The 13,166-nt window shown below is 40.8% G+C and overlaps 1 protein-coding gene across 1 annotated transcript in view; it reads left to right on the top strand.

Annotated features, from left to right (window-relative positions):
- Positions 1-13,166, top strand: part of THOP1 (thimet oligopeptidase 1) — a 499,186-nt gene that overhangs the window by 360,311 nt on the left and 125,709 nt on the right. Inside the window, exon 10 of the mRNA XM_044053986.1 lies at positions 4,486-4,672. Within this exon, the coding sequence (XP_043909921.1) occupies positions 4,486-4,672 (187 nt within the window). The remainder of the gene's footprint in view (positions 1-4,485; positions 4,673-13,166) is intronic.

Here is a 13,166-nt window from a genome sequence, read left to right as displayed (position 1 = left end):
GCAGACATTTTTTTTTTTAATCTTTGGGTCCTGTTGTTGTTAACACTGTATATACATAAATCCCAACTGCAGAGGAAAATGGATGGACAGATGTAATAGTGAACTGGAAAAAAAAAAAAAACAAGGTGCAAAATTGCATGCAGCCCAAAGTGTAAATATTCAGATTTGAAGATGAAATAGTAACACACACAGCGAAAATTATTAAGACAAAATGCTGGCTTGAAACTAGATGCGACTCCAGTAGATATTCCAGTGTTATTCTGTGAGTCTAGCTAGGTCTGGTTGTGTTCTCTACCATATAAATCCTGGAAACATAAATCATGTTGTGGAAGTAAACTTTATTAATAAAAGTTTATAGCCACTACCTGAGATTACACAAAAGCAAATCTAAAGTACCAGACTAGAAAGACCAGTTTAAGTGCATACAAAAATCGTTAGTTTCTCAGCATGACTTACCATAATGCAGTTAGTATCTAAAATGACAGTTCAGCTTGTTACATTTCAAAAACTTCTCATGATCTAGTAATTTTCCTGTACACATAGCAGTCTATTTATACAGAATTTATTTTTTAAACACCTTTATTGAATTATCACTTGTGACAGACAAATTGACATTTATACAAAAGTAATTGAAATATATTAATAAATTAACATTAACAAACATTATACTTCACATATCTTGCTATATATCATGTAACCTAAGCAACATTGCAAAAATAATTCCTGTCCCCCTTTTTTTTTTTTAAACAAGAAACATCTTTATTAAACCATCAGTTACAACAAAAGCAGTCATACAATTGTATAAATTAAAACAAACCACACAATCCTAGTTGCAAGCATTTTACATCACAAACCATACTGACACACTCAGTTGCAAACATTATACATTACTTATCTACCCAATCATTTTCATTCAAACATCTCATGGCTCATTTAAGTCCTGCTTTCTTTTAAATCTCTTTCATCCCCTGTATGTCTTGTTCCCACAATTCCCATTTTTCTTATGTAGTTTGCTCTTACCCTTTTCTGAAGATCTCAGTTGCAGTTGTTTTATCTCGTACTTATATTCACTACTTTTAGTATAGTTGGTTTAGATTTTGATTTCCATTTTCTAGTACTTTTTTTTTTTTTGTTGGCAGCCACCATAATTAGACATAGCAAGGCCTTACCACGTATAGACAATTCCAATTATTTATCATAGCTTAGAAAAATTATCTCCCTCATCACACCAGTCTGCCCACCCAGCATCCCTGACAGTGCATTCAACAGGGAATCCTTAAAGTCTGCCAACCCACTGTACTTTCAGAAAGTATGTTCCTAAGTACTTCTTTTTTTCCCCATCACACTTCCAACATTTGCTTTCTACCAGATGAAAATTTATCTGGCATCTACTTGGGGTATAAAAATATCTATGTAAACATTTCCAAGCAAAAATCCTAAATCTTCTAGATTTTGTTGCATGTTTGGGAGACATACATACATCCTCTCATTGTTGCTTTGTGAATCGCTTATCCATTCTCTCTTCCCAGTCCTTTCCTTTGATTGATTCTTGTAGTTGTCATGCATTATTTTATATGCTCTACTAATTATTCCTTTTTAATGGCAGTTTCTGTTCTAGATTCTACTAAAAACTCTACTAGTGGTGGTCTTTCATTTAGGACCCCCCCAAATTCTTTCTCTTTGCCTATACTCTGGGATCAATCCTTGGTAGGAAAGGCACTCTCTAACCTGCAATGCAAATAAATTGTTGACCTCTTCCCCATTCTATTACCTTTCCCACTGTAGTTATTTGCTCCCAATACCTTGGTTCCTTTGCCAGTTTTCTGCAATAAATTGCAGCCCGCTCTTGCTTATTGTCTATGTACAGTATTTGTTATAAGCCAGGTGCAGGTCATATGAGACACTGATGGTTTGTTTGTAGTCAAGCAGTGCTAAATTATACTCATGTTTATAACACACACAGCAGAGCTGTGCTTTTTATGTAGACCTGTAATGTTGTAGCTTGATGTCTCACAGAAAACAAATATTTTTTATGGCCTAGCTTGCTTAGAAGCAGTTTAGTTCTGCGTTTCATTTTCTTAAAAGTGAGGTGTCTTTGAAAAGAGCTGTGACATGATAAATGACGACACAGAAATGTTGAAACACTTGATCGGACTTCAATTAACATAACTGCATGACATTACTGGCTTAGCATCTTTGATGAAGAAAATCAAAGTCCACTTGAAAACTAAGTTGAGATAATAGCAGACCTTGGAAAAACAGAATCAGTTGATGATGATGACAAAACGTTATAGGCAGTTTGGACATAACAGCAACTTCTGTAGTTTGTAAACAATGCTATCTCGGGTATTAGAGATCCCACGTTTTGTTGAACATTGTAAATAGTTGTGAAACATGCATGGAGTATAGCAGGCTATAAAGCCTAAGCTGGACTCTTGTTGACTGCAGATAACATGAACGTATATAGTCTGAAAAGGCTTTTTTGAAAGCCGAGGTGCCAAAGATTTATTTGCTCTTAATGGTATAAGAGTTTGAAGATTTGCTGTTAACTTTGAATGCAAAAGTTATTTTTTATTTTAATAAATCAGTCTGTGTACTAAACTGAGTGAATTCATCTGGCCTGGAACTTGGGGTGTGTGGTGATTAACATATATGAGTTAGGACAAACTTTAAGGTGCCTGCATATAACTTGCCAGTTTACCCATCTGAATGCAGGAACTATTGACTACAAAGATTGGAAATTATTAAAATTTAGATATCGATAAGTGCTCATGGATTTCTACAATGACCATACAGTGACACTGGAAGGAAGCTCAGTAGTGCAGAGATGAGAGATATTGTTGACAATTTAAACACTGAAACTAGGGCAACAGCTGCCTTCAACCACAGGAATAAAATGCCCTAAACAAAACTCCTGTAACTGTTTGGTTAAGACAGGGCAGTGCATCTAATAGGGAAAGTAGCCCAGACTGGGCTTCTGTGGAAACTATATATCCATGCAGATGTTCACATCCACTGTCAAGGTGGTGGATGAGTAAAACTGAACATCTGTCACTGTTCATTAATAACCTACCTGCACTTGATGAGGGTACTGTGATGAATACCCCCCCCCCCCCCCATTCACATGAGTCACAGCAGTGACCCTGTATGCAGCTACTGCTGTTCATGGAGTTTTCAAAGGAGAACGGAAAAAAAATAGTGTATTTTATATTACATGCTCACCTTAGAACACTTACTAAAGTTGAATTCTCAGAGAGGATTCAGTTGCATCCTAAAAGATCTGTTCTTTCCCACTCTCCTGAGGATGATGCTTGCTACTTTTTAATTTATTTGGCACAAGTTATTTTTAACTGTATATTTTTGTCAAACCCTTTTTGTCCACCTTTGTGCTAGTCTGTAACTGCCCCCAAGCCTCTCAGACATAATGTCTCTGTACATGTGAACAGCAGAAACCAATGGGGATGTGGAATGAGATTTTTTTTTTTTTTTTTTTTTTTAAGTTGCGGTCTTTTCACTTGGACTGATTTTTCAGAGTTTGCATTCTGAAATTTGTAGAGAAACAAAGTCCTAAAGTAAAGTTTCTCTAGTAAAAAAAAAAAATACTTTTAAATTATAATTTTCTGTTGTGTGTGTAACTTGTGCATTGATGATCCTGCACTGGTATGTATTACAGCCATCTAACTTCTTAACCAGTAAATAGCTTTCAGTGTAAATCATTACATTAAATCGTTAGCAAGTAGCTGCAGCACACCTAACAGAGATTTCTGCTACTTGCAGTGGACTGGAGGTGGAGTAACAACTTTCTGCAGGTGCCAAGTGGTAGTAACAAGCTTTCTAAGTAAAGTTTGTTATTTGAATTAATATGGTTTTCAAAGCTTACAGCTTAAGGCAGTTCTTTGAAAGTAGTCATTTAATTTCCGCACACCCTATCCAGCTTGGATCATTTGCTTGGAAAAGATTACATTACTTTGGGGAAGAAATTTTTTTCTTTCTGGTTGCTCCAGCATAATCCCACTAATTTTTGTCATTGTTCAGCAACGTCATACTAATAGCCCTGCTTAGTGTAATGTTTCCAGCCCAGCCCCTTTTGGTACAATGTCATTACAATGCTACTAGGTTGTTTGATGGATCATGAATCAGTTCTTGCCTGTTTCCCAGACCCACTGTGGAATTTGCTGTTTTGGTAGGGCATCATGTTATCAAATTTCCTTTTAGAGTCTAACTCCTTATGTAATGAATGGTAGCAGTTCCGCTTAATATCCTTCAGATGATCTGTATGACTTTCATAACCTGTCTCTTGGATGTTGTGAATAATATAAAAGTAGCATTAGGCTGCTTTACTGACTTTAGTCATGCAATTAGAAATAATTTGATAGGGTTTTGTTTGGATTGTACTTGTAGTTTAAAGCCAGTCAGAGTACATCACTGTTTGTAATTGCAATACTTAATGGTATTGATTATATTTTAAATTTGTTTCCAAAATAGGTTGAGTTTGCAATGTTCAGTGGGACACATGTTGAGAGAGATTTTGTTGAAGCACCGTCACAAATGCTGGAGAACTGGGTGTGGCAGAAAGAACCCCTTTTAAGGATGTCAAAACACTACAAATCAGGGTGTCCAATTCCTGATGAACTTCTGGAAAACTTGATAAAATCCAGATTGGCTAACACTGGTGAGAAATATAACAAACCCTATAATTTTGTGTGTGTATCTGTGCAAGTATAGTTAAGACATTTAACTCTGAAAACATCAGCACTCTTAATGCAACAGTTCATGTAATGAGTTTATGTACAACTGGCAGTTAAGGGAGGGTACTGACCTATGCTGTGTGTTTAATATAGGCCCCGTGATTCATGTGCTTACAAATCTGATTCACTGATGCAATCTCACTTCTGGGCTAAAGGAAAACATTTTTATTATCTGCCTTTAACTTTTTTGGTTTCAGGCACAACACCGTAATCCTTTTGGGTTTGCTTTCTGGTCTCTACTGGAGAATACTTTTGTAGTAGACATCCCTACTCCATGCCCCTGATATGGGAGAGATAGTGTTCTGTTGGGCTGCTGAAATGTTGAGCAGTTACTAAAGCCATGTCTCCTGTGTCATAGAGCAGCAGCCTTTTCTTCAACTGCTATGTTTTCAAATATAGGAAAATACTAACAGCACTGCTATAGCTGAGTACACAGTACAAGACTGATGCTTAGATAATTTTTTATGGGTTGACATTTCACTCGGGTTGAAGTTAGTCATTTACTTACCTTCAAAACACAAATGAAATGAAATGATGTAAGTAAACCAGCAAGGTAACTGCTCAAAGTAAGGTGCGTTTGTTCTAGTGCTATGAAGGTATCTAAATGGTTTTGGTAGAAGAATCTTGGCATGTTACACCTTTTTATTGTAAAATTTATATATATATATATATATATATATATATATATATATATATGTGTGTGTAAAATGTGTGTGTACATCTGTCTGTACATACACACATGCACACGCACACACACACACACACACACACACTAATCTGCTTGGCTGCTTGGCACTGAAGTTAGATGGAGCTAATTTTTTTTTTTAATTTTTAGCTTTTATTTGCCACAGGCATCTCTTTTACTTTTTTCAGTTTATGGTCCTGAACTCTCCACAAATACGTTTTTGCATTTTGGAAATAACTGCCTCTAAACCATCTGTACTCTATCTCCTTTGCCTCTGGCCTTAGCCTACCTTTCGGTATTACTCCCTTTGCAAGTGTTTCAGTTCATCTACCCTAAGAAAAAGAGCCAGATTGCTTAAAGGATACCAGTCTGAACTCTGGTGTAGTATAGTGGAGAAAAACACTTTTGACCTTTTCTTCCTGAGCTACATCTGATAGAAAGACAGTAGGATGGTAGTGGGAGGAAGATTTCCTTTCACATGGATAAGGAGAGAAATATCCTAACATGGTCTCTTCATGAGGTAATAAATGAGTAGTCTGTGTAGGAAGTCTTCCTCTACTTAATCCAAGGACCCAAACTAGTCTTACTTCTGGTATGACTTCCACAAGTCTTGAGGTATCAGAGAACGAACTAGCGGTGGCAGCCATGTGAATCCCATGTTTCTGAACCAGAGTCTGGTCAGATGCAGTCTATTCCATTATACTTTGTAACCTCAGTGAATGCTTGTGATGATAGCAGCTATTGCTGTGGCAACACTTTTAATGGTTGCCAGTGCAGCCTGGAAGCTGCCTGTATCTGTTCTTGTATCCATACTATTTCTAGATGTTCATCGTGTTTCACTGTTGGTCATCACTGTAGGGTTCTTCCTGCCGGCAGGCAGCCCTCGGTCGGCCAGAATCCCAAAGTCTGGGTCCGGCGTTGGCTGTTCAGTCATGCTCCCTGACATCAGAGCGCCAGGAGTACAAAGCTGCCAGCCGACGCCATGTTCTCCAGTCTTTCTTGCCGTGCAGTGAAAGCAGTTCGCAAGTGCCGGTCGGCTGGCTCCTGATATTTTTTCGTGCTTCATTCCAAAGACTTTCTTCTTCTTCTCAAAGCTAAGTACCCCGTTGGGGAAACTTTTTTCTTGCTCCAGTCCGATGTCAGAAAAAGTTAATAATTGTATTTCTTGTGGGAAGCAAATACCTCATAAGGATTTCCACTCTTACTGTATTTTTTGCTTTAGATTTTGCTTTTCACTACTTTGGCAGGCGATTTAATTACAATATGTGGTCGGACACGCTTTCGACTACCGGAGTTCACAAACGACGCAAGGATAAGGACAGGCCTCTGAGGTCCAAATTAGATGACGGTTTACAAGCAGAGCCAGCTACAGGTTCGGCCGTCAGTGAGGCGCTTTCACAGCCCCTGTCGTCAGCCATTTCAGAACTGATTGCCGAAACAGACTCCCACGAGGAGCCGACTAGGCCTTTGAATACTCCAGCTGCAGGCCCTTCGGACAATGCTCCCTCGGATGGGTCCAGAGCCGCTGTGCAGGTACCGGCTTCCGAGGGGGTTTTCAGGCCTACACAGCTTCTGATAAAGGCAAAGACAAAGGCGAAGACTCCTTCTAAATCGAAGACTCCAGCCCAGGCCTCTTCTGATCCGGGACCCAAATCTCAGAAACAGATGCTTAAAATGGCGGAGGACTTACTAACCATGATTGGGGTTCACGTCCCCCTCCAGACAAAAGGCCAAGGCAAGAATTGGATTATGAATCCTCTGATCAGGCATCTATTTCTTCAGTGTCTTCCTCTGAACAGGAATATATTTTCCCCCCTTATGAGGATTCTGATGCTGAGGAATCCATTCCATCAGCTTCTCCCTCTGGATTTTTCTTTTGGGGAAACTTTACATGACATGAGGGAACATTTTCACTGGGAAGGACAGGAGTACTCTGAATCTAAGAAAAGGCTTAGGGATTTCCTTCTTCTTCCCCAACACAGACCCCTGGCTATTCCTCCTATTTTGGATATTGTGGATGATGTCTTTTCTGAGGCTAATTTAACTCCTGACTCCTTTCCTCCAGCCCCTGCTAAGCCTGACAGATATTACAGGGTCCCTGACTCCCACCAGTTCCTTCACAAAAATCCTGCTGCTGATCCAGAAACCATTTCTCAGGGTCCTAAGGGTGTTAAGGCCTCCTCTGCTAAAAACCCAATTCTGTCAGATAAGGATTCTAGAGCTTTGGAGAGATGGGGCAAAAAAGTGTACACTTCTGCTACTTTATCCATTAGGGCTTTAAATTGTCAATTTCATATGTTAAAATATCAGCACTTTCTGCTGTCTGTTATGAAACAAAAGCTAGGTACCATTTTTGCATGTGCAGGTAATAAGGAATTACATGATTTGATGCATGCTACTGAGCAGGTGGGGAAGCATGACTTACACTGTGGTTTTGATGCCTTGGAGGCTTCATGCAGGACGGCTGCCACTGGCACAGTCATTAGAAGACATGCTTGGTTAAAGGAACAAAACTTACCTGATCAAGTGAAAGCAAAGTTACTGGATGCTCCTGTTCAGCATAATGTTTTGTTTGGGTCTAAGGCTGAAGAGGTGATAAAGAAAATGGAGGATAAGGTGCAAACGGTTAAGGATTTCTTACAAGTTCAGCCCCCAAGATTTAGCAGAAATTGGCCAACTAAAAATTGGTCCTTTCCCAGCTCGAACAGGCTTCAGAGGGGTAGATATAGGCGCTCCAGAGGGAGGGCCCAAGCACAGACCTCTTACAGACCTAGACAGTGGAGTGCTTCCACCCCCAGGGGTGGAGAGGACAGACCTCAATCGTATAGAAAACAGGCTCAATGACCCCCCTGCATGGCTCCAGGAACCTCTCTCCTGGAAGCCCCTCTAGGAGGAAAACTCTCTCTTTTCCAACAAAATTGGACTTACATAACCCAAGACAAGTGGGTTCTGGATGTAGTTTCAAGAGGTTACAAATTCCACTTTCATACCTTGCCAAGACCAAACGGATGGCCAGACCTACCAAAACACCAATGGGCAGAGGCATTAAACCAGGTGTGATCCCTCATGGCTATGAGGGCCATAGAACTGGTTCCACAATCAGAGACGGGGCAAGGCTTTTACTCAAGGCTCTTTCTAGTTCCCAGAAAACAAAATTCATGGAGACCCATCCTGGACCTGTCAGTCTTAAATGCTTTCTTGGAGATACCAAAGTTCAAGATGCTTACTCTGCAGCAGCTCCTGCCAATGTTGAGCAAAAATGCATGGATGGTGACATTGGATTTAAAGGAGGCTTACCTACACATCCCTATCAGACAGGAGTGCAGAAAATACCTTAGGTTCAAGGCCGGCTCGAAACATTACCAATTCTCTGTGCTGCCCTTTGGCTTGTCTACTGCGCCCAGGGTCTTCACCAAGTGCCTGGCACCAGTAGTAGCTTATTGCAGACTCAAGGGAATTCAAATTTACCCTTATCTGGACAACTGCCTTATTCAAGCAGACAGCAAGGATGTCTTACTCCAGCACCTGGAATTTGTTCAAAATCTGCTCAAGTACCTGGGATTCACTGTGAACATAAAGTCAAATTTGACACCCACACAACAGATAACTTTCCTGGGTGCTCTTCTAAACACAACAAACCAGATGGCATTCCTGACATCCGAAAAACAACTACAGCTGGCTTCAACTTTCAAAACCTTGGCGTTAATGTCTCAGCTAACTGCAAGGAAATTCCTGCAGGCTTTGGGTTACATGGCCTCCTGCATCCTTCTCATACCATATGCAAGACTACATATGAGAAAAATACAATGGTACCTAAAAAGTGTATGGTCCCAGTATTGCCACGGTCTAGACACAGATTGCTCTCTTGCCTTGCCTACAAAAGGAATTCCATTGGTGGACCATGGCATGTCTTCACAACAAAGGGAAAGCCTTCATTTCTACCTCCAGCCAACCAAGTGTTAACCACGGATGCCTCGGATTACGCATGGGGAGCCCACTTGCAGGGGAAAGGCCTGCAAGGTTTTTGGACAGAGGATCAGAAGCACCTACATATCAATTTAAAAGAGATGTTAGCTGTACAGAATGCCCTCTTGGCTTTCAGGGATCTTCTACAGCCAGGACAACTACCGATACAGACAGACAACACCACAGTTATCTGGTACATAAACAAGCAAGGGGGTTCACACTCCTACCCCTTTGCAGACTAGCCATGACTCTTTGGAACACAGCTCTAGCTTGCAAAGTGGATTTACAAGCTCAGTTCCTGCCAGGGAAACAAAATATTCTGGCAGACAGCCTGAGCAGGAACCTGTCAGACCCACACGAGTGGATGCTACACACCCAAATATTCAAGATGATTACAGAAGTCTGGGGCTGCCCGGACATAGATCTATTTGCATCCCCCCTCAACCACCAGTTACAGATTTTTTGCACAGGGACATTTCACAAACTAGCATGGAAAATGGATGCTCTCTTTCAGTTGGAGGAACCTCTCTGGGTATGCCTTTCCTCCACTACCTCTTCTTCCACGGGTGCTATTAAAGATCAAGCAGGACAAACCCAAGATAATTTTACTGGCCCCAAATTGGCCTTGTCAATTTTGGTACTCAACACTGATGAATCTATCCCAGGAGCCTCCTTGGATTCTACCTCGGATTCCAAACCTTTTGTCCCAACACCAGGGCCAGGTTCTGCACTCTCATATCAAAACTCTCAGCCTGGCAGCCTGGCATATTCAGGGTCTATGATTAATCCTACCCTTCCCAAACAGGTCATGGATGTCTTCTTAGAAGCCAAATGGCATAGCATTAGAAAATCTCATGCAGGTAAATGGAAGAGATTTTGCACCTGGATGCATGCTCAGGATTCGGATCCTCTCATTCCTAATATCCCATTGATTTTACATTACCTGACATTCATGTTACATAAGGGTTTATCCTTCTCCTCCATAAAAATACATGCCTCAGCTATCTCTGCACATTACAATACAGATCCTCCAATCTTTTCGCATCCACTTCTGAAACAATATCTCAGAGGAGCAAAGAGTTTAAGGCCCCCTAGGACACCACCCATACCTGCCTTGGGACCTCAACTATGTTCTGGAAAAACTCACTCTGCCTCCTTTTGAGCCTGCTGCCACATCTGATATTAAGTATTTATCATGGAAGACAGCTATCCTACTGGCTTTGACTTCAGCCAGGAGAGTCTCGGAGTTACAAGCACTCATGGCTGTGGAACCTTTTATTATTTTTCATCAAGATAGGGTGTCTTTAAGGACTAATCCTACTTTCATGCCTAAAGTGGTTTCCAAAGTGGCTTTAAATCAAACTGTTCACCTGCCAACTTTTTTCACTAATCCACAAAATAAGGGGGAAAGGATCTTGCATTCCTTGGATGTACACAGGCAACTTCATTTTTACCTGGACAGAACCAAGGATATCAGGAAAACAGGGCAACTGTTTTTCTTATGCAACAAATTCCCAAGGCAAAGCTATTTCAAAACAGACCATTTCTAAATGGATTGCTCATGGAATCAGATTTTGTTACTCATCATGGAAAGCAAATCCCAGGAAAAATTAGGACTCACTCTACCAGAGCTGCTGCTACTTCAGCTGCCTTTCTCAGGGGAGTACCTACCAAAGATATTTTGGAAGCTGCAACTTGGAGTTCAGTGCATGCTTTCTCTAAGCACTACAGTCTCCCTCTTTACTCTAAGTCTAGGGCAGGCTTTGCTTCTGCAGTCTTGCAGGGCCTTCTAGCCACCCCTTCTACTCTATAACCACCACCCTTTATCTCGGCTTTGGGATTCAACCCTACAGTGATGACTGCAACAGTGAAACATGATGAACATAGTACAGTTGTGTACACTTACCATAAATGTAGATGTTCAAGTGTCTTCACTGTTGCAGTCTGGGTTACCCACCCTCCTGTCCCCTCTTATACTTTTATTAGTGTGGTTTCCTACTTCACCCTTCTTCTGAGGTGTATTTGCTACCGGGTATGGGGTTTGCTGTATGTTACATTTTTGTTTTACTATTAGCCTTCACTTTTGGGCACCTGACATCTGGGGCAAGAAAAACTGGAGAACATGGCGTCGGCTGGCAGCTTTGTACTCCTGGCACTCTGAAGTCAGGGGGCATGACTGAACAGCCGACGCCGGACCCAGACTTTGGGATTCTGGCCGGCCGAGGGCTGCCTGCCGGCAGAAAGAACCCTACAGTGATGACTGCAACAGTGAAGACACTCGAACATCTACATTTATGGTAAGTATACACAACTGTACTTTTTACCTGCTGGCACCACTGATGTCACGGGTTGAAGTAGTTGAGATGAGCAGTCACTGCTCCTTATCCAACACCCTCAGTAAACTCAGATGTTTGCTTATGCTTTGTGCTCTTAGGCAGTTTTTTGGAGGCTTCAGGCAAGATGTCCACATCAGTAACACTGGAGTATATTTCAGTGCACTTGCAGTCACAACTAGCTACAATTTAGCAGTAGATTAAGGGACACAAGATATCTGTACTCTGGTCTCCTGCTTTTTCTGTATCCAGTAACTACACATTTTACCTGGAGACACAAGAAGAAAAAGATGCAAGGTAGTCCTAGGTGCAGGACGAAGGTTATAATAAGTGTATACTCTTGCACCTTTTTTATCTGTAGCTGAAGGAGATGGAAGGCAGTTTCTCTGTCTGTGTCCCCAAGTGATCTCCTTTTCAGAGAGTCCCAGGACTGTTTTTTAGACTACTGTGAACTGGCCAACAAAAGATCATTTGCAAAAACTGCTGGTAGGCCTAAGCAGACTCCTTGGGTTATTCTCCACATGGTGGAGTTCTGAAACATTTCCACTGAAATTTTGAACCAACCAAATATGGATTTACCAGTTCCTGAAAATTCTGTTAGGATCTGTATTCCATTAGAGTAGACAGGAGATATGCCTCAATGTTTAATTTTTTTAAGACTGTTCTCCACTTTCTTGATTTCTTATTATTCTCCAAGACTTTTACAATGTGACAGAAAAAAATGCAGCATCTATTCTTTGAATGTCTTATACCATTGCTAATGTAACACATAGAGTGAACAATGTTGGATTATGTTTCTGCAGACATACTTAAGATCGACCAATTTTTAGAGGACTTTGTAACAACAGCTTAGATATCTCTGCACATGTCCCACTCTTCCTGGGATTTGGGATAGGAAACAATCACTCTTATGAGAAAGAAGCCAAATCTTTTGTAGCCTGCAGCTGCCATCCTTATAGCAGAGAAGTGGGTAGTATTAGGTACCATGTCTGCTGTTTTTTTGTTCTCTCTCTAGACAAATTTAGTGTCACCAGAACAGAGGGGACTCTAATTCTTTTTTTTTTTTTTTTTTTTGGAAGAGGTAACTCCATTTAATGTATGTCTTCTCTACTGTGTCAGAAGGGGGTTCATAAATGTATACAAGGCAACCAATATGGTAGACCTTTTGAAGTCTAGCCATTGCAATTCCTGCTACATGTTTCTTCTATCCATATGGGTTTCGAGAGCCAGACCACAGATGAATTTGCAGACCCACTTCCACTCACCCTGGCTGGTTTTAAAGAGAGGTAGGGAACTACCTTATTTAACAAGGAGTTGATGGTTATTAGACCCTATGGATGAGATATTTGTCCTGTGAACAAATCCTGTTTATACCGTGATGTCGATTTATAATCCTAGAGGGAATATTTGTGGTATTACCAGTTTTGCAAGCAT

This window comes from Protopterus annectens, chromosome 13.part0 (assembly GCF_019279795.1).
Source record: "Protopterus annectens isolate FY-2018-M chromosome 13.part0, PAN1.0, whole genome shotgun sequence".
Lineage (NCBI taxonomy): Eukaryota > Metazoa > Chordata > Ceratodontiformes > Protopteridae > Protopterus > Protopterus annectens.
The sequence above is the reverse complement of the archived record's forward strand: the minus strand, read 5'-3'. Positions and strand labels throughout refer to the sequence as shown.